The sequence below is a fragment of the Lasioglossum baleicum genome, chromosome 11 (genome assembly GCF_051020765.1).
Source record: "Lasioglossum baleicum chromosome 11, iyLasBale1, whole genome shotgun sequence".
Lineage (NCBI taxonomy): Eukaryota > Metazoa > Arthropoda > Insecta > Hymenoptera > Halictidae > Lasioglossum > Lasioglossum baleicum.
Window position 1 is genome coordinate 3,509,418 of NC_134939.1, and position 23,225 is coordinate 3,532,642.

General features: G+C 40.6%; 1 protein-coding gene across 6 annotated transcripts in view; it reads right to left on the reverse strand.

The window, feature by feature from the left end:
- LOC143213306 (pikachurin) overlaps positions 1 to 23,225 on the reverse strand; it is a 311,458-nt gene that overhangs the window by 202,516 nt on the left and 85,717 nt on the right. For 5 of the 6 annotated variants that reach the window (XM_076433022.1, XM_076433023.1, XM_076433021.1 and 2 more), the window contains one exon: positions 10,666 to 10,782. In XM_076433022.1, the coding sequence (XP_076289137.1) occupies positions 10,666 to 10,782 (117 nt within the window). Of the gene's footprint in view, positions 1 to 10,009; positions 10,030 to 10,665; positions 10,783 to 23,225 lie in introns of those variants that run through there. The other variant, XM_076433025.1, reaches the window with a different exon arrangement.

The following is a 23,225-nucleotide window of genomic DNA, read 5'->3' on the forward strand; positions in this document are numbered from 1 at the left end:
GACGCTTCTTATTGCTTTACGCGGTTATCGGCGCAGCGCGACGCGAGCGACGCGCCATCAATTTCGGCTTTACGCTCGTTCGCTTGGCACGCGTGACTCCCGACAGCCCCTAATTAGCTCGTGATTTGATTATTTCGGTGCGTAGACAACGTTCATGATGTAGGAATGATGGAAACTCCGGCTGTGTACGTTTTATTGGCAGAAATTGATCGATTCCCTGCGACGACGCTACGGGTCCGATGAATAATGGGGATCGAATTGATGTTATTGAATGAATGTAACTCCTCCGTTTTCCGAATAGCAATTAAAACTGTTGCGTGGCGTCCGTTTGTTTGTCTTTTATTTTTCTCAATGTGTGCTACCTTCGATAATATATTGTTCTTGATTTCATCGAATCGATACTTTGAAAAATCTGACACCGTAAGGCAGCCGTTTCCAACCGGGGAGGCGCGCCAAAATTTTTAATAAAAAATTAATGTTCATACCATAATATCTACAAATAAATAAACTTCATATCGTAACGTAACAGTACAAATTCAGTGAAGTACTGTTTATTTTTATTTTTCTATCTCGTGCAAAAGTGATTCAAAGGGTGTTTCAGCTCAAAGAAAAAATAGCAACCTTTCTCGAAGAAAACCACCATGAAGAGGCACATTTGTGGTCGAACGATAATTTTATTGTTAAACTTGCCTATTTGGTTGAAATTTTTGGAAAATTGAGCGGTTTAAATAAATCAATGCAGGGATCACAAATGCATCCCCTTGTTCAAAAAGACAAAATAAAAGCTTTCATTAAAAAGCTGCAGTTATGGAAATCAAATTTACAAAAGAATGAGTTGGAAATGTTTTCACTTTCAAAAGATTTCTGGGACACAGCCAATATTGAACCGAGCAAAAATCTTTTTATCGAACACTTGATGGTTCAGTGTTGCATTTTTCAAATTATTTCAAAGACCTTGATTTCTCAAAGGTTTTGTGGATACAGAATCCATTTATCGGCAATCAAGAAGACGAATTTGAGCTGACAACCATCGAAAAGGAAAAATTGATAGAATTATCAGGCGACAGGTCACTGAAACAAAAGTTTCAAAATGAAACCATAATTCAATTTTGGGTGAATCTTAGTGGAGAGTATGAATCTTTGTATTGCAAAGCAATGCATATGCTTCTACCGTTTGTAACGTCTTATTTATGCGAAACGAGCTTTCCGGCACTGGCTGCAATGAAAACCAAATATCGAACAAGGTTAATAGTCGAAAAAGAGTTACGAGTGGCACCCTCCACATTGTCCCCAAGATTTGATCAACTTTGTGCCAATAAACAACAACACTCGTATTAAATTTTGATGCGTTAGATATAGTTTAATTAGTAATTTAATATAAAAATAAATGTGCATGTTCCTATTGTAATAGCAAAACCTTGTTATTATTCAGTTAATTGTAGTTTTCAATATTTTAAAACGTGTCTATATTATTATATCAATTAGAGGATAGGGAGGCGCGCGGAAAAAAAATTTTTTTTAGCGAGGCATAAGTAGTAGCATAAAGGTTGGAAACCGCTGCCGTAAAGGGAAAAAATTGAAACACGTACTGTGACAAACCAGTCGATTTTCCTTTACACTGAATAATTCATAATACTCGGGGAAAAATATATAAAAATCCGTATGTTTTTGAATTCGATTTCTCGAAGTAACACAAACACCGGGTCCTTTATGTTGAGTTCGGTGAAACCGGAAAGTAGGAGGTAAAGGAACGAGAAAAAGAAAATTTGACTCTCTGTCGGGCTCCTACGTCGAATTCGTATTTCTGGAGGTCCCTGGATCGCGGTGGGGCTCGTGTAGTATGAAAAAGAAGCACGGCACGGGCACAGAGAATCGTTGTGTAGATAGTATCGTGGGAATTGGCTTTCTTGACGGGCCGTTCCGCCGTTCCATTTCTTCAATGCAATTCAAGTATCGAAAGAAACACGCGGAAATGAACACTCCCGGAGGTTCCTCTTGGGTTCAATCTTCTATTACCCGCGGAAGCGGCCGCATCCGGTTGGATTCCGTTGTTCGATTAACGTTAAAGTCTATTTATAGCTCGGTGCCGCCTTCGACCGACCACTTAAACAACTTATACCAACGAGAAAGGTATTCGAAACGATTTTACTGGAAAACACCAGATCGTAATTAACCCCTGTATAATTCCCAATCACGCGTTAAATTATATTAAAGTTACCGAATAAAAGTGATCCGAATGTTTTAAGCACTCCGAGCCCGATCGACCGGAAACGGCACAATAAAACCTGTTTTCAGTGGTCGATTACTTAATTGAATATACATATAACATTTCGCTCGGATTCGATATCTCTATTAAATCGTGAATTATAGAGGTTCAAAAACATCCCCTTAATCCCCAGAGAGAAAGAGAGAGAGCAGGCGAACGTCCCGACGGCGTCGTTCTCACCGGCAACATGCGTTTAATCAGTCGACGGCTCGATTTTCTACGGTTTATTCAATCTATGTGGAGCAACAAACGCCGCCGGCGATAAGTTTCATCCTGCGAGCACGGAACGAATATTATTCCCGCTTTTGACGCTCGATTATTCGAGAACCCCTTTCGATACGGTGCCTCCCTCCGTTTCGTCGCGTGTTTCACATGTTGCACCCCCTTATTTCATCATCTCCCCGTGACCTTCGGGGCTCGAACTCAATTAGCCGGTGATTAATCCGAGGATTCATCGAACCACCCTCGCAACCGTACGAGTTTTATAATAATTAGACTGCGGATGTTCGTGCAAGGTCAAAATTGTCTGAATCAATTATATGTATAAGAGAAGGGACAGAAGCGATTCAATCATTTTACCACGTTTTTATTAGCTCGCTTTCTTGTCTGTCTGTCTGTTTGTTCGGTACAAATTTTGCAATTGATTTTTAATACATACAATCTAAAAATTACGTCAATATCACGAGTTTCGGGGAAATCAGTATGGCAAATTCGCGCGTCGAATTAACATTAAATCGCGTATTGATTCGTGTCCAGTACGTCGCCGATGTTTACACTAACCTCGAACAGTTTATTCGAGGCGAACAAGCGACGCGTGCGCGCGCATGTCGAGAATCGGTCCTGAAAGATTAAAGCAACGTTTAGTTAAACTTTCAGGCGTGTTTGTCGCGAATATCGAGGAACGTCGCCCGGTCTAAATAGAACCGTATACATCCGTGTTCCATCGATCGAGAGCAATTAGATCCAAGGGTCAAGCGATAAATATTTGTCGCTACACGAGTGCCAGTGTTTCGACTGGCAGCTGACAGGTTTAGCATTAATCACCTGGGCGACATTTGCATAGTCCCGTTGCACTGCAAGGTGCGTTCGTTTCTCTTCTTTTTCCACGACGCTCTTGCATCGTCACGAGATAGCAAACTCCATTTCAGTATGGTAAACGAGATTTTACGATGCTTCGAGTGTACTCGCACTTAATTGTTTCCTGAAATATTCCCCCGATCGACGCCTTTGTGCAAATCGTTAATTGCTCGTTCAGATTTTTATTGACTCGACTAATGAAACTGGAACAATCGTGCCTTCTTTCCTTTGGTGGCACTTTCTGCATTGGCACTCTGAATGCGAATTTATGTGGGAAAGATTTTCATGAAAATTGTTTTTCCTCGCTAAAACTGCAGAGAACAGGGAAAAATCGAAAGATCTAAAAGTTACACATGCAATAAATATATGTAGCTTGCCCGTATTCCGAATAAAACGTGAAATTCCCGCATCTGCGGCAAATGTAAATGTTTCAATTCCGATACTGTCGGCTCGCTAAAACTCTATTTTATTCGGAATATAATGTTTTTATTCAAACAGCGAATTTCTGTCAAATCCCCTTTGACGTACGCACGACCTAAAAATTTCAACTTTCCACATATGATATTTGATCCTGCAAACGATATTATACATCAGAGAAAAATCTGTCGGAGAGAATGTTCAGAATTCGCTGGTTTCTTGAAGACTTCTCGCAGGTCGACGAATTTCTCTTGTCATTTTCGGATGGCATTAACTGATGGAGGATGGTCGTCTTAATCATCGTTCGAGGGATTTTTTGAATAACTGCTCGGGCGATTCGTCTGGAGCGAGGGCTGCGCGGGACAACTGCAAATGAGAAATGCCGTCGACGTTCCTTTTTAATAATGAAATTACGAGCAGCCGTGGAATTCGTCCCACTATGGGCATCATTTCTAAATCGACCCGGCAATTGCATTCCAATCGAAATTGCCAGAGCGTCGGGCATAGTCGATCGATGGTTGGGATCGTTTCTGAGGAGTCTCAGAAATTTTTGAATATAATCACCGAAGGCCTGACGTCTCCCGGTATATTAATTGTCCTTGTCGCATCGTCTGCTGGCTTCCACGGAATCCTCATACAAAAGCTACAGGGTCGACTTTTATTTCATTTTTTAATGTCGACATCTTCGATTATTGTATTGGGTATGGGAATAAGTTTCCGCCCTTTTGATAGATGTCGTTGTACTTAAGTACCGATCGCTTATTTGATGGAACGTAGTACATGTTTTTGAAAGGTGTGTGTCTAAGCTTCAAAACGCAGTTAGTGGCAATTGTTTCGAGCGTGAACAGCAGTCAATTTTACGCGTGAAAAATGTCGACTTTTGTTCCAAGCAAGCAGCATTTGCAGGAAGTCATGTTGCATTATTTTGTTTTAAAGAAAGGTGTTATATATTTACTATATTATACTTATTATATATTTACGGGACGATGCTCCATCAAATATAAGTTGTAAAAAATGGTTTCGGCGGTTTAAAACCCATGATTTCGACTTAAGGGACTGGCAGATTTGCCAGCATTACTTGATGGAAATCCACGTCAAACACTTGCAGAACTGTCAATTGAATTAAACGTCGATCGATCTACTGTTGGAAACTTATTCCCATACCCAATATTATTTCCGAAAAGACAAGAACGCATCGCAAACATACAAGAAGTTATGTGCCGTATATGGGAATGAAGCCTTGAAAGAAAGGCAGTGTCAAAATTGGTTTGCCAAATTTCATTTTGGTGATTTTTCACTAAAAAATGCACAACGATCTGGCCGTCCAGTTGACATTAATGAGAGCCATATCGAGGCCATTATCGATTCAGATCGTCATAGCACAACACGTGAGATTGCAGAGAAGCTCAATGTATCGCATATATGCATTAAAAAACATTAAAACTATGTTAAGAAAGTCGATTTATGGGTCCCTCATCGGCTTAAGGAAATTCATTTGACACAACGCATTAGCATCTGCGATTCGCTTCTGAAACGCGACGAAATTGGTCCATTTTTGAAACGACTGATTACTACACTGTCCAACAGCCAAAAAGTATTTCGATTCCCACTATACGATTATTATAGTTTTTCGCGCTGAGAAAATTGAGTTTTAAAAAAGACATATTTTTCAACTTTGAACAAATATTGTGATGTTATTATAAAAGATATAGAATTGTTCATAGCAGCAAAAGATTCTGTAGACTTTCCCGAATACAGTGTTATCCAATATTAATACAGTATGATTGTTTAAACATGTTTAAACGGCACGGCGGGGCGCGGCGAACGCCCGTTCTAGTGGTGAGCGCCACTGGCGGTAACTCATGTCGGGCGAAGATATTTTGCTTTCTGGTTCGAAGAAAACGACCACGTAAACTTGAAAGGGTGGTTCCTCAAGATAAAAGTCTGCTCTATCGCGTGGTATAATTCGATTTTCCGCTGGACCGTTATTTTTTTCGATAAATTGAGAAATATCTGCAAAAATTGGTGCAAAAGTGGTGTCTCTCCGTCTTTAATCCATGTTTAAACATGTTTAAATAATCATTAAAGACGGAGAGACACCACTTTTGCACCAATTGTTGAGGATATTTTTCAGTTTACCTTAAAAAATAAGGGTCCAGTGGAAAATCGAACTATACCACGCGATACAGCAGACTTTTATCTTGAGAAACCGCCCTTTCAAGTTTGGAACGTCGACGTTTTTTCGAACCAGACAACAAAATATCTTCGCTCGATATGAGTTGCCGAGCATTATGTATCAATATTGGATATCACTGTACTCGGGAAAGTCTACAGAATCTTTTGCTGTAAAGAACAATTCAATATCTTTCATAATAATATCACAATATTTGTTCAAAGTTGAAAAATATGTCTTTTTCTAAAACTCAATTTTCTCAAAAACTGTACGTCTAGGAGAAAAATTAAGGACAGATTAGGAATCAGCGCGAAAAACACTATAAGAATCGCATAGTGGGAATCGAAATACAAAAAAAAAGTTGAAATTTGTTAGACCGTGTTACTGGCGGCGAAAAGTGGATAGTTTATAACAACGTTAATCGAAAAAGATCGTGGGTGAAGCAGGATGAACCAGGCCAGACAACATCAAACCGAGATTCACCAAAAAAAGATGATGGTGTCAGTTTGGTAGGATTACAAAGGAATTCTGCACACTTTGAACTTTTACCAAGAAACCAAACAGTTAATTCACACGTCTACGTTCAACAACTCACCAAACTGAGCGATGCAGTTCAAGAAAAGCGGCCAGAATTGGCAGATCTTAAGGGTGTTGTTTTTCAACACGATAATGCAAAGTCCCACACATCTTCAGTCACTCGCCAAAAATTATTGGAGCTAGGTTGGGATGTGTAGTCGCATCCACCATCTAGCCCTGACCTTGCGCCTTCAGATTTTCATTTGTTTCGTTCCATGCAGAACTCCTTAAATAATAAAATTTTTAATGACGCTGACGATATAAAATCTCATTTGATTCAGGTTTCTGCTGGCAAAAACCAGAAATTTTATGAACATGGAATTGTGACACTGCCCGAAAGATGGCAAAAGGTCATCGACAAAAACGGACAATACATAATTTAATAAAGTTATATTTTCAAGTAAAAATTTTGAATTTTGCTTCTTATGTAAAATCCACAATCACTTAGTTGCCAACCCAATAGCTACATGCGCAGTTGTATGCTTCCGAATAATGCAAATTGTGCCTCGTAAAAGAAAAAATAGGACTTTTGAGGGAGAAGGCGCCCTAGATCGATCTTTTATCTAACGTTTTTGCCTACTGAAAACCCCTGTATTTGTATTATCGAGAAATGAGAAGGCGAATCCCCCACCCTTGCATCCTGGAAACAAGTCTACCGCCTTAATGATTTTTTGAAAATTTTAGCAGCATACGCAAACTCTTTGGCAATTCATCACGGACTTTATACAATTTTGGTATTGGCAATCGTGTTAAAGAGTTGCTTTTCATTCGATTAACACCTCGCGAACGAGAAGTAAGTGGCAGTGAAGGAGGAAACTAGGCAAAAATGAATCCGAGACAGCTGCTAATGAGAGCACATTGTCTCGATGGGTCACAGTCGAAACGCGCGTGCTACAATGCACCGTGGATATGCACTTGGCCCGGCCGTGTGCCACTTGGTTCTCTCGGCAGGACCGTGTGTTCCTCTATTTACAAGTCCCGCTGGACCTCTGCGATGTTATTAGCGAATGCTTGGCAGACGCGTTCATGTTTCTAACAACATTATGCTAGATTCATCTGCGACGCTGAGGAGGCTCCAGAGTTTCAATTGTTAACTCCTCATTTATTTTTGGGAATTTTACTAATGAAGCAGCCACCAAATGTTCCAATTATTAGCAGACACTGATGAACAGATTGCGAATCTTTATGCAAACTTTCTAAAAATTCCTGAAAAATAACAAGAATAATTTTGACAAACAGAAATTACAGTACTGAGAATGTTTCTGGGCCCACGCAGGAAAATACTCGGTTTAATTCAACAGAGTGGCCAGAATGCTTTGACGTTGGCCTACTCCAGCAAACCGGAAGACGGTTTTAGGACTCTGGCTCTGGTGAAACGAATCACAGGAAGGTTCGGGGGGCCACGAGCAAAACCAAACTTTGATAGGAGGTACTTCGCGCGTAAACGGTGTCGTGCTTGCCGTGGACCATTTTGCACACGGCTGAGAGACCACAACGAGAGACGCGTAGCTCCACGTCCGCCTCGATGCACTTCCGGTCCCCTGGCAACTTATCGGAAGTAGTTAGACCTCGAACGTTATCGCAATCTTTGGTCGCGACGTCGCACTCACGTTCGATTCCCCGTGAAGTTCGCTGACCGGAATTCTATGCTATCTCTCGACGAATTTATGGGACTTTTTACAGCAATGAAGATTTTTTTGTCGTGACAGAAACGAATTCTTCTAAAACATTCAACTTTCCCCAGACTCGAATGCAATTCGAAAAGCGCGCGGAAAAAAGATATTTCCTTCGAATAAAATGTTTCCTCCCAACACGGTATCAAACATTGATGACCCTAATCATCGGAACAGCCACTCCGCCACTGGCCCATCAAACTAAATCGACTTTTCCTGTTGGAACTCGCGGACTGCGAGTTTCCGCGCGCCATTAACTAAACATAAAACCGTTTTCCCCGGGCATGGAAACTTTATGTCGGCGATCGGAAACTGCTTAAAGCGATTTCCACGAGGAGGAAGCAGCCCATTCGATCGGGGGGCGAGTCGATTTTGACGGGATCGACGGGGCGGCTTGGCCAAGATTGAATCTCAGGCATCCGCTGCGCCGGTAGCGGGTCGGGGGATAAGTGAAAGAGAGAGAGAGGGAGAAAAAAAGAAGGGAAGAAAGGAAAAGAAAAGCGGAACACGGAAGGAAAGTGTCTCGGCGGCGGCTGGGCTGGCTCGGCTCGAAATTGAACGTCGGATTGCGCGTTTATCGCGCTCGAACGGACCCCAAGGTCCGTTTTTACCCTCCTCGGTTATGCGAACGGAACAGACGCGGAGGCATCTCTCGCGTAAAAACCGGACAGGGAACAAATTTACAGGACTACGTTCCTCGCGCAGCTGCCTCTCGCTCTCGGACTTATCTAAAACGTGTTATGGACGGTTCGATCGTGTCCCCGACAAGAACTTCATCCCCTGGGAGGACTCTCTTCGCTGCCACCCGCTGCGGGGGTGTCATTCTGATACCTGTCCGATACATTTTGTTGTTTTCCAAGTGAAAACTTCTCTAGGCGCCGAACTAGGAGGTGAAACGCCTTTGTTGCATGTCTGAAATGTCCTAATTGCTATGATAGTAATAAACTGAAGAATGTTTTCGCGAAGGCTTTGCCCAGATATGGACACGCTCGGGTACAGCAAAAATTGATCGAACAGTTCGGATTTATTTTAAGCGGCAAGCGTCGTTTGTCCGTCGTTCTAAATTTGTTGTTACTCTCTGTGAAAGGATCAACATGCCCGCGAAGCATGAGCGGATCGTTTTAATAGTCCCGGGGAAGCGGGAAGTAACAAATCGGCTGGAAAATAGTGAAATTATAACTAAAATGCCGTCCGATTATAGAATTAAGAAATCGATAGCTCGTCGCGCGAAAAAGGAATACTGCGACGCTTTCAACGACCGTGGGTATAACGTAAAACTTTGCAGCGCCAGAATAGTATATTTTTAAATTGTACAATATGAAATGTCGGATTTCAAATCATTCGCAATTTGATCTGTACTGAAACAATCTTTTATCGACTGCTAAGAAGCATCTCTAGAACCGATAAAGATTTGTGCCGAAGTCATGCACAACTCTCTTCTTAGCGTTCATTTAAAAAACTATTTCAACGATGAAATTGAAAATAGAATATAATGTACAAGAATATGGTATAATATAGTTCTTGTAACTGTTAGAAAATCCGACATTTCACATTGCACGACCAGACATATCCAACGAATTAATTAAACTCAGGAACATCATTCAAAAAAATCCATAAAACTGACACAACCACTACTGAAAGAAAAAAATTCTCTGATTACCTAGAAAATGACCTACAAAATCGTCTCTAAACTACGTTAATCGATTCACTGACGATTACACGCAACCAAAGCAAAGCACCAGAGAAAATCAATCGAAACGAAATGAAACCGCTGATTCGACGGAAAAATAGTGAAGTAGGAATAAGTAGATGTGTATGATACTTTACACTGTGCAACTAATCACCCTCTAAGCCGATTGCCGCATGAATGAGAAAAGTCCATCGATCAATAACCACCCTCTGAATCGCATGCACCATGAGAAACATCCTCCTTTGAACTTTCCCGGAGCCACGGTACCCGAAAGGTGAAAGATCGATCGCGAATTCGCGAACGACGCGTCGGAAGAGGGACCGGATCGTATTTTCCATTCCCGAGTTACTCTTTTCCTTCGAGGGGCAAATGGGGGAATGCTGGCTCGTCGTAATGCCCCCATAGAATTTCATAAAGCCCACCATATTAGCTTTGCTGGCGAGAATATTTTCAAATGCGACCGACCGAACATTCCCTGCGAACTGTTGTCTCGTTTTACCACTCTAATATTTATATATTTATAATTATACTGACACGATATAAATGTAAATGATAGTGAACTGAAAAATGTTGCTTCCGTAGGGCGTATTGTGAAATTCTGTGGAAAAATTGTTATTTCGACGAGCCAGCGACCTCTAAAATTGCCCCAGGAAGGGAAACAGCGTCTTCTTTTGCAGTTAGCGAAACAATTCCGTGAAACGCGTCGAACAAACAAATTGGACAAGGGAGTGTGCAGGAACGCGGCCAGAGAATTGCAAAGGAGGACAAGTTTACTGGACGAAAGTCTACTCACCGGCGCAACTGTATCCATTTTTATGAAGAATATAGCCGTCCCGACAGTCGCACTCGTACATCCCGTCGTGAAGTTCGTAGCAGAGCTGCTCGCACGGTGACCCGTGCCCGCATCGTCCTGAAATGCAAACAATTCCCAGCAAGTGAGAGACTTGTAGACGGTCACCAACGTGGGGGGAACCAAGGGAAACTAGGATCAAAGTTAGATCTGGGGATCAAGGCACCAATATGTACTCGGCCCGAGTCAATTTCTATAGACCAACCGGACTTTGCCTTTCTCCATCTCAATTAACACTTTCTGATCACGACCTGGGACATAGCACACCATTTTTTGACCTAGATCCCATGTTCTATAAAACACCTGTTTTCCCCGACGACATCACAGTGGTCCAAACTGCCGATTTAGGAGTGCAAAAGTCAAAAAACCAAACATGAAGTAGGCATTTAATACTGTTTCTTACATCAACACATATGTCTGTAGAAGCTGAAATCGACAATATTACTTCTCAAATCAATTATTGTTAAGTGTGGCATAGGTTGAAAGTAGCAGTATGACAAGTACATCGATATAAAGGACATCCTTTTCAACTCTTATTTATTGTCTAGAACGATAATATTGATTTCTAATTATAATAGCCGTGTTCAGAAGCATTGGGAAGATATGAAAAAAAATATAAAACAATTTTTCGGAAATGTTTAAGTAATGTTCCTCAAGGAAGTATTAAGAAATTTATTTTTTAAGTTTGTTGTAGGAAATACTAATGATATTCGCCCGTATTCGCGCTAATTTTTGCATCAATATTAGGAATGGAATATGTAGTTTATGGTTTCATCAAATTTATTAGCAGGAAATTGCAGATTAGTAAATTATTTTATTTTTTCTGGTACAGTTCGATGACGAGTACGCGTAGGACGTACATATATGTATAATAGACGTACTATTATAATAATATATAATAGACGATTAATAGACGTATTAGGCAATAATGTGCAAAGAATGCCTGGTGTTGTGGCATTGTTGTTGGAGGGCCGATTGGCAGTTCTTTTTGCGAGTCGTAGAGAGCGTAAACAAAAAGAGATTGATTTTCTATTATTATGGGCCTTCCACATGAATGTTTCCCATTCTTATTGTGTCGAAGAGATCGTTAACAGCTTGGATTGTGTTAGGTTATATAATTATATCTAATTAGATGTAAATATAATAGTATAACTAGATATAAATATTGTTTTGTTTTTATTTTTATTATTATTGTGTTTTTTATATGTATTATTATTGTTGTTGTCGTAAATTTCATTTCTGAAAATTATACTTTTGTAAAAAATGAAGAATTGTGCACAAGTTTTTCTTTTCTAACACTGTACATTAAAACTGGCATTATAAATTGAAATATGTTGCTTCCTCTTTGCTATATTTTAAGAAAAAAAGATATTTCAAAAAACTTACGGAACTCAATTAGCCTTCTTTATACTTATCTAATGTGTATAGAATACATGTAACACAGAATTATCGATTATTAGAAGCGTTTAGACTTTTGCACTCCTAAATCGGCCGTTTCGACTTCGACCACTGTGCGACAGTACAAATTGAAATGGCCGTGAGAACATTAAAAATTTTTGTTCGTAAATGAATCTTCCGCGGATTTGAAGATTGAAGCTGCAACCAGAAGATTTTCTGGTGACGTGTTATTCAATTTTGAACGAACGGTGTACAGTCAGCTTGATTCCCGTAGATTTTTTCACGCTGTTTCAAATCTGTTCAACAAAAAAATTATTACATTAGTTTTGTTCACAAGAATCGATTTCTTGCAAACTCCTGAGGTCGTAGACAAATTTTGGGACCAGATTTGAAATCAGCGTGAAAAAATCTACGGGAAATGATATATATAGCATGTTAAAAAACAAATTTTTCCGCGCGTGGTACTGGAGAAACCACATTTTCTTGACATTCTACATGTTTAACGAATTTTCTCAACGTTAAAAAACGTTAAGTTTGCACAAAAGTTTTGAGTTTGAGGTCATTTCAAGGTAATAGTGCAATCACTGTTGTATTCGTCTCGACGTCAGCAACAATCCTATGGCGTCCAAAACATGTGGTGCTATTTAAAAAAGTCAAGGTAACCTTTACTTTTTTACGTAAAAACATTTTTTCAGATTTAAAAATATGGGAACATGTAGCTAACCAAGTACTGACAAACTTTTGTCTAAAATGTTTTTTAATTGCACTACCGGAGATGCCTAAAAAATGGTGGCATAACTTAACGGGTACACCCTGCATAAGACTGTTTTACTCTGCCGAACGAAGTCTTCATTTTTGTTGCATAAAGCAACTAAAAAACAGAATGGTACATTTTTTAATGTCGTTCGGGGGTCGGTAAGCCTTTAAGACGGTCACTATCGACTGCCGGAGGCAATCGTGGCTCGGACGGATGGTAAGAGGATATAGAGCGTGCCGTTACGAGGACCAGGAAATTGTAATCCTGCAGGAAGTTCGCGGTTAGGCGTGAATTATTCCGGGGCGGTCGCTTTGTCGATCGGGGGCGTCGCGACGCCCGTTCGCGTCTCCAGAAATCTACCTCTCTCTACCTCTCTCTCTCTCTACCTCTCTCTCTCTCTCCCTCTCTCTTGCTCTTTCGGAAAGAAGCGACGCTGAGCCAGCGTTTCAGCTGCCGTGGAATAATTCAAAGATAAATGAACCGCTTCTCTACTGCGGTGTTCCCGAAGATACGGTTAAAAACAGTAGAGCCTTACTATTCCGAGAAATTATCACCGTTTAACCGCTGACGTAATGAACGTCAGACCGCCAGACTGGATGCAATTATTAACTCCGCCGGATTTAATTATAGGCGCCTCTGTGAATCGGGAATTATATTTAGATTAGTTTATTTTCACCGCAGGAATGGGAACTGTTAGCAACTTCCAGCCTGCCAGCCCAGCCCGTCCCGGTTAGGTTGTTCGAACGAAATGCCTCGGTAATATCGTAATTAGTAAATAATGGCCACTCGTTTGTCTTCGTGATGAATGCTCGGTTCGTTTGTTTCCTCCGACTATCCGGGGTCCTGCTAATTTTCTGGCCAGCCTTTGCGGTTTCCCCCTGTTTTCGCAATTCCTTCATTTCTCAACTAACTTCGAATACCTCCAATTTATTCACATGCGGAAGAATCTTCTGGTCAGCGAACTGAATATGCTCCTCATGTTTGCTATCATCATTTTAATTTAACCCTTACGTGAAAAATTTTAATCGAAACAGAAAGCAGCGTATCTATTACAGAAGAACTCTATTGTCTATCAATTCCCGATTTCCATTCGGACAAAACAATAGTCAATCTTATAATTTTTATACGTCCTACAAAGACCGAACGGAAATCCAATCGAAATCTCCCGATCGAAACAATAAACCATTTTCGCCGGCAATTCTCAGACACTCGACGCAATACGTTGCGATCGATCGATCGCAAGCACATTTCTCTGTTTCTCGTTAACCAGTGCACCGGATCCTACGAGGAGAATCATGCTCGATAAGCTCGGAGATTACACCGATTGCAGAAATGAAATTACTTTCACCCTTTATCCTCTAACGTCGTCGAACTCGTTGTCAAGATTTCGCGTAGAATTGGCTACATGCGAACACTATGAGTGCTATTTATCGTCAGGAAATCCGCTCTTTCCTTCCCCTGTCCGATCGTCCGCAACACTTCCAGCAATAAATAATGATAAACCTTGGTCGAAGGCCCAGACGAACGAAGGTATCCACCGCCGACTGACAGCGTTATTTATGGGCGGGCCGCGGGCCGCTGACCGCGAAATAATTTATTTAAACGGTTCCCGGCCGCGATCGGTTGCTAAAGAACGGGCAGGTGTCGATCGACAGAACGGCCCTGCTTCCGCCCCGGCTCGCTCTTAATTAAAACTCGCCGCCTGACGACCGCCGGGTTTCATTAAGCACCCCGGGCTGTCGTAACTCGCGGTTTCCGAGCCGCTCGCGGTGACAGTCGCGATAAATTGTTCGGATCGGCGAAGATCTGTCGGCTATACCGGGTGTCCGACTCGCTGGAAAGACATCCGCGCAATTGCAGAAATTAGATTCTATTTCTCCACCATCGGAATTCTCCAAGTCTTCTGGAAATCCCAATTTATTTAAAAGGAAACCGATTTAACCCCTTGCCGCATTTTAACGAGTCTGCAACAGCAATTTCCATTGTGAACTAACAAGTCACCCGCAATAACGTTGCTCGATCTCAAGCAGACCGAACGTGAGACTGTATTATTTATATCTTGCATACTCGTTTATTATCAAATTTTTAGAGGCTTTCGTCGCTACCGTTTCGATCAATTACTTCGATCAATTACTAATTGAACGAAACAGTAGCGCCGAAAGCATCTACAATTTGATAGTCAACATTTACGATCGATAATTGGAATTATTTTTTTATACTCGTTTATATTTGTATAATCTTAGTTTACTCTATCTATCAATGGTTTATAACAAAGCGTGTCTAACTTGTAGACTCATTTCGTATCTTGTCCTAACAAATCATAGCATATCGTAGCAATACTGTCGAAAAGAAAAAACACATTACAGTAATGCCACCATAAACGCATAAGCTTCGGGGGGATCTGTATGCGTTTATCTCTAGACGGGTAGCTATTTTTTTGAGCTTCAAAGGCCGAGCCGAACGTAGAGAAGGACAGCGCGCGTAGAGAAACCACTCGCGGCCGGCGATCGCGACTCTCCGCGTCTCTTTCTTTTCCATAGGTTGACTGCAACTCTCCGCATCTATTTCTTTCACATACACTGTCGTTTCCTTGCGCCCGAAACTTTCATCGTCAATTAAACCACTAAATACAGTTGAAATTATATCGTGTTTGGTCTTTCTTTAATCAGAAAAATTAATTTTTAAAAAATACCACGTTTTTAAAACGGACTAAAAGGTATAAAATAAATTTTTTAAAAACGGACTAAAAATTTAGGTAGGTTGTGTTAAGAACGAAGTTGAAAATTAGTTAATCACTTGGACGACTTTTATTTCGCATGAAGGCCAACAGTCTAATTATTAATGTTCCTTTTTATATCGATTGTATAATTGTTAATAAAAGATGTACTAATCCTCTCGGCGCACTGGTTCGATCTAATTTTAAATACATCAAAACAATTTTGCAAATTAAATTAAATTTTCGACGTTTCGATCTATGTTCAGATTATTTTCAAGAAAAATAATAACTGCGTTTGCTTAATGAAATTATTTTAACTAATTTGGAACAACAGAACAAGTGCTGTTCTCATGTCGTTACACAAGCCACGGTCTAATTATTGTTAATGATTTTTGTCTCAACTTCATAATTTGTGCGGAAGTTACCAGCCGTGGAAATATCTCGGACGTCATCTTCATTATATCCTGCGGTACCACGTGTCCAACTGCGACCATAATTTTCACGTGTCCGTGGCAAGGAAAGACGAAAACACGGGAGGAAGAACGATTTCCTGGAAGTTCAGCCGGCATATTCCCGGCGATGTGTAAAAAAACCCAAGGAGATGTGTAATTACTTTTACGCTTTTTCCTGCCAACATTTTCAGAGATTACTCGGTTAAATTCCGGGCTCCGGCCCCGTGTCACGTTATTCTTCCGGCGGCCATTGTTCCACGCGCTCAAACACTTCCCTATCTTGAGCTTTCCTTCCACCGCGATACTAAATAACGAGGAATTAACCGCGCAAGGCGAGAAAAGTTCATATTGTGCTGCTCGAGAACTAGAATAACCACGTCGGAAGAAGATCGAGTGACCAGGATTAACTCTGCCCCCAGCGAATTTAATTATTTAAATATTGAACGATGACCTATCGGACGGTAAATCAATTTTTATCCTCCATGAGAGATTTAAAATGCTCTAACTTCGTGCTGGCATGAACTCGGATCTATTTTAAAGGTTGAAGTTTCTACTTCGATACCACTTAGTCCATTTATTTAAATAAAACATGTCTACACGATACAAGCGAGAGATCGAACACGTGTTCTTTGTGTAAAACACAGAAAATTGAAACGTCTCTAAAAACATTAGAAAATTTTTTTCGTCAACGAATCCAGTATGAATTTGAAAACTGCTCTAACTTCGTGCTCGCATGAACCCGTATTTATTTTAAAGCTTTAAGTTTCTACTTCGATACCTCTTAATCTATTTTTCTAAATAAAATATGTCTACACGATACAAGCGAGAGATCGAACACGTGTTCTTTCTGTAAAACACAGCAAATTGAAATGTCTCTAAGAACATTAAAAAATTCTTTTCGTGAACGAATCCAGTATGAATTTGAAGATTCCCTCTTTACAGCGAGGTTTTAAAATTCGTCATACGATTTTTTCAAGTAAAGTTCTAGCAGTTTAACGAAGACAAAAACTTCTCGATTAATATCAGAGGCGAACAGCATTAATAGCGTACGTTCAATGTAATATGCAACGTTATCCGCGGCGTAGTTTCGAGTTTCCGGGTGCGTGCACATCCGCGGTGACAGAGACGAAACAATCTCCCCGGAAATCGTCACCCGGAGACTGGAAGGCAAAGAACAACTATAGTTCAATTCCGGTAAGACAATTTCGTCGGTCTCCGTGGCGGGCTCCATCGCTCATTAGGATAATTAACGTCAGCGATCCCGTCACTCACGCCAAGTGCTCTATTATTCCCGCGAGCGAGGGAGCTCCGTCACGGGGAAGAACTTTCGCCCCCATTCCTTCCGCACCGTGACCTGCATCGCGAGATCTCGATCCTGTAAACGGGTCGGAAGAGATCCCACTATTGTCCAAGGAATAACGCATACATCAACGCGTCTGCACTAGTCTGCAGCTTACCTCAGGCTCCCTAGAGAATTCATTTGCTGGGTTAATAGACTTCGATCTGGACACTATCAACTGAGGGCTTCCCTTTTTAAGATTAAACTTGCTGATGACACAAGTTGTCCATGTGGTTGTCTGGTACAGGATCATAATCATGTGTTATGGCAATGCCCGATCTATGATAATAATAGAGATGCTCTGATTCGCAAACTTTGCAACAAGGGTTTCTTTCCACCCTATACAATAGATTCCTTTTTAGACCCTCTCTTTGTCCTCTATTTTATATGCATTAATTTTTTAAGTCTCATTGTTTACATCTTTAGAGTTAGTGCTGTATTCGAAAATGTTCATTGTATTGTCTCAATCTAGTTTATAAGTTATCTATGTAATGTTAGCATGCACAACCATGTGTATGCTGCTAATAATCCCATGTGGGGTTTTATAGCTTAATAAAAAAAAATGCGTCTGCAGTCATCATGTATGTTTTCACTCGCTTATTATCTTAGAATTATTGAGATCAATTGTTGAAGAAAGTCGTGGCATCTCTGAAGACTCTCCGGAAGGACATCGCAAGGGTTGAAGTTAGGGCAGGCAGAATATGGCAGTAGAGGTGAAACCGCCACAGCAGAGCCACAGACAGAAGTGCAATGGATCTCCTGATTAACCAACATGAGCCAAGGGTCACGCGTGTAAACGCGTACAAAGCTGTGCCAGCTATGCCGTCCAACTTGTAATGAGACGTCCTGCACAGGAATCCGATTGATGGGATCACGACCCCAAACAATCCTAAATTGTCCCCGGGAAAGACTCGTCTCGGCCACCTCACGTCGGTGACGTAATCCTCCAACTAAAATCCGATCAGGGATAAAACAAAACGTAAAACTGTTTCTTGCTAATGGCGACTAGATCGGGTATATACTATTATATACGTCTGTACGTCACGTCGGAACGTGCACGATCCGATTACAAGTGAAATCGCGAGAGCTGGACAGAGTCGGCGTGGCCCTTTTTTCGTTCCGTGACCCGAAAAGATATCGGGAAAAGGTCTTTCAATCTTCTAAATGGCTTAGTATCGCGACGTATCAATCCTGAGAGCTGTTCTGTCGAGAGGGGATCGACGACAAATTCTTCGTATCCACTTCCGGCTACGAAATATCGAAAGTTAACGTCTCGCAGTTTCCTATCTCCGTGGAAAATCCTTCCTCGAGGACTCGATATTTTTTGATAAACAATTCCGCTCGTGGACGGGATTCTGTCGAGGAGAGAAATACTGTGCGAATCTGTGATAAAAAGTATGTTGCCTGGAATCGATCTATTCATCCCACGTTTAAATTTATTTTCGCAGACTCACCCCCAATATATAATTAGCCCATAAATAATCATTAAACACACGCGTGTCACTTTTCACGTTCAAAATATCGATCCCGCTCTACCAGTGTTAATAAGCAAAGCGTAATGAAGCGACGGGGACCAACGGGGGGCGGAGGGTGAAGGTAATGGCAGGCTTCCGCCAGGATCGCGATACGGTACACGGGGGGAGGGGGGGGAGGCGGTACACGATCGGGTGTTCGCGCTCTCTTTACGAGGGAAGAAATTCGCGTCGCTGACCGGGCGTCCGTAAATACGGGTTCCGATTTCCATCTCCGGGGTTTATCGCAGTGTACGAAGTTGCCGTAGGGTCAAAAGCCACCCCTAACAATAAGTCCACGAGCGCACGTACGCCGTGGATATATGTATACGGTGCCATCTAGATTGGCTGGCAATGGCTTCCCAGGGAAATCGTCGAAGAAACTACGGGGCGATCCGATTGTCCAAAACCAACCCCACCTTTCCCGTTGCTGGACAAATAAGTCGAATTTTAGGGGATGAAAGAGACGGATCATCCATCGTCTTGAACTCGAGTCCCCGGCTGACAGATTCCACGGATCGAACGAATTCGTAGGGTTTTAGAGGCACGATCTTCGACGTTTCAAACCCATCCCCCCTTTGCCAACCCTCGATGCATGAACGTCCGGAAATCCGTGGCAACAAGGAGCATTGAATTTTCGAAAATACCAAGTCCACCTTTGGCTACTTTGACTCACTTCCGGCTGAGGGATTCCTTTTACCGGTGGACGAGGCTGAGAAGAGGGAATCTGAAAATGTATTAATTCTACAGGGTGTCTCAAAATTCCTGCAGCATCCAGAGATCATTTGGAACAACATTTCCCTTTGCAAAAATAGCGTCCGCGGCTATGTTAACCTTTAACTACCCGCGCTGGTGTAAAAAGTACACCAATACAATAATATATGTACTGTCCAGAGCACGAGAGAAAACTAGCGGAAGGGGAACGGGGCAAGAGGAACGCAAAGACAATCTTCTTTCCCCGTTCCCTGCCCACTAGTTTTTTCTCGTGCTTCGCACAGTACTCAGTCACACAGTGATACATGTGGTGTACTAAATACACCGCGCGGATAGTTACGTGAAAATTTAGGGCGCGGGTAGTTAAAGGTTAAGGAATTATTAACGAAAAACCACGGACCAATCAGAGCGCGACCTAGACGCGTGTTAGTACAGTCAGCCCGGCGCACAGTGCCCCGAACCATTAACAAAAATCGAAAAAGTCACTGCTTCATATCGATTTAAAACTAATCGTACTATGTCAAATACTAATTTGACTAATTACTAATCGCAATCATACATTGTCAAAATGTCCAAATAAATCATTTTTTTTTAAATTCAAAAAATTTAGTAGGAAATTAGTTACAAGCGAATCTGTAAGCGAATTTTAGGAAGATCAAATAGTACATCAGTTCATAGCGTAACTTGTTTCCGTTGTGTTATGAACAAAAGACGTTTGTAAGAAATAATCTTTTTAGAAAATGATGGCTAAGGGTTGGCTAATTGTAATTCATCTTGAAAAATTTTGTAATACTTATATGCAATATAATAATTAACCTGAAAAATTAAACTATTCAGTTGTATTGGTTTCCCTAATATTTAGAAGAGGATGAAAAAAAAGTGATTCGAAGTAACTCTGGGATTTTGATTGCGTCGTGTTAGTAAGATAGTATATTTTGATATTATATAAGTTAGAATTGCTACTACTGGCAAACATCAGAGTTATTTAACAAAATATGTAGCAAGAACTGGTCAGCAAGCGAGTACGCAGATATCCACTTGTAGAAATATGAGATTTGACTGTGGTTATTGAATAAATAAAAGAATTTTGATATTACATTAATTACAGATACGATTAAATAAATAAAAATTAATGTCTTAATAATCATTGGTAATCATTGACAAGACGTTAACACCCTCCGATCTCGCTGATTTTTTAATATGTTGTCCAGGTCATCACTGTGAATAATGTTGTAAATGTTTTACGCGGCGGTAGTTGTTTATAAAAAAGTTATTTAAAAAAAAGTTAATCTACTTTTTACAGCTACTCGCAAAAATATTCGGACGCTCTAAAGAAGACGATAACTTTTTTAATATTGTACTATACGATTTGAACTCTTTTGGAAGCTAGAGCAATTAGTTTAGTAAAGGAAGAGAAAAATTTTTTATTCAAAAATGGCAACTGATCGGATTTGTAGAGAAAATACTAAAAGTTGCATTTCACAACTTCTTTATGTGGGCCTATATCGAAAATCTAACAAATACGTTTTGCAGATCTGTGTCAATTGAACATATTCTGAAAATTTCGTCAAAATCGGTCGACGTTGCAATGAGCTGCAAACGTTTAAAAATGGTAGAAATTACAGATTTCACGATTTTCGGCCAACATCTAAGAATTCTTACATCTTTCAATGTCTGTCGTTTTTTCTTGCATCAACCGATTTTGACGAAATTTTCAGAATATGTTCAATTGACACAGATCTACAAAGCGTATTTGTTAAATTTTCAATATAGGTCCACATAAAGAAGTTGTACAATGCAACTTTTAGTATTTCTTCTACAATTCCGATCAGTAGCTATTTATGAAAAAAATTTGTTCTCAATCAGAAATTAAAACGAAGTTTCAGTTTCGGAAGAACTGAACTGCGAATTCATCTACTGAAAACCACCAATAAAACAAAATTTTCTTTATAAACATCGTTTTTAAAAGTTTAAATAAATTACTATATTTATAATAATATCATATGGAGATTGCTTTCAATATAAATAAAAAAAACCAGTTTGTTTCATGTCTCTCTCATAAACAGAACAAAGGTTATAGAATTTTGTCCAAAAAACAGGCATTTCGCCAACTGTGCCAACACGCGTCCAGGTCGCGCTCTGATTGGGCCGTGGTTTTCCGTTAATAACTCCTTAACAAAGCCGCGGACGCCATTTTTTAAGGAATTTTGAGACACCCTGTCCGTTGCCAAGTGGATAAAACATTCATCGAAGAATAGGGAAGTGTTAAATTGGAAATATCCCGAGAATTTCAATGGTAACGCATTCAAAAGTGTTGAAGTGGAAAATATTGATAATACTGGGAACATGGCGAGTTTTCATCGAGAACAATTCGAAAATTGTGATCCAAGGTACAATGAGAGAGATATTTAATATAATTTTTCAAAAATGGTAGCCTGTACAGTACTTGCTTGTTGCTCCAGAAATATAAATGGAATATTGAATAATCGAGAGGCGTATTTGTCGCTTTTACGTGTATATTTTCCAATGCAAGTTCCCCATTATTCCGGGTAGTTGTATTCTCTCGCGAGTGCCACCGACGATAAGGATCAGTTGGGATTTTTCGAAACCGAAAATAAAAACGCTGGAACAGAATCTGACACAGTAAGATAGTAGCGGCGTGCTGTGTTTCAGAGTTGAATGACCTCCGGCCAGTGATGCGTTACATTCTACGCTTCTGTTTCCTCGTATATCTCGCAGCTCGCAGAAAAATGACCGAGCGACGAAACTTTGTAATCCATCATTCTGAGCTTCAAAGGAATATATCCTTTGCAAAACGAACCAATGCCTTCGTAAATCATCGTTCGTTCATTCATAAAAAGAACGGCGTCGATAATGGTTGATTTCTCGACGGAATCTGTGCGGATTTCTACAGAAATGGCGTCCGCTGGTTGCTCTGAAATTGATTATACGGCTGAAGGCAGCGGAAGAAAGGATACAAGTTTTCTAATTAATTACCTGACGTTCCGCACAGGTAATAATTGATACGGATGACGATAGATAAATTCGCACAAAATTTTCTACGCAGGTAGAGGTATTTTTTAACGACAGAACACACTCGGGTTGAAAATTGTAATAAATTCTGTCTCTTCAGAATAATTTAATTTAATTAATTATTGCATTTTTAGCTGAGCAGTGTAACGTTGGATATTATTTTCATTATTCTGTGTTAAAATGGCACATCGGTGGGACAGATATAAGGAAATGGTGTGTAGAATAGTTTCAGACGCCAGCGAAAGGTCGCAGACTTCATTTTTAGACCGGGAACTGTATTCTCCAACTTCTCTCTAACTCCCAGGCGATTTCAAAATAGCTTTGCACTTCGGAGATAGCATAAACAGGCTTTAAAGAAGAGGAAAGGTGCAATAAAACGGAAATGTAGGGGAGCATGTGGCCTCCACAATTTCCCAATGTATTAAACCTTGCTCGAGTCGCCTACACCTGGACGGAAAGTTTTGTTTCTAATTAATTCACACAAACAGTCGCGACTGCATTTCCAAGAAAATACAGGACCAGAAGGGCACAATGGAGGTGAATTTCATGCTCAAGGAAAGCAAAATTACCGCGACAAATTAAC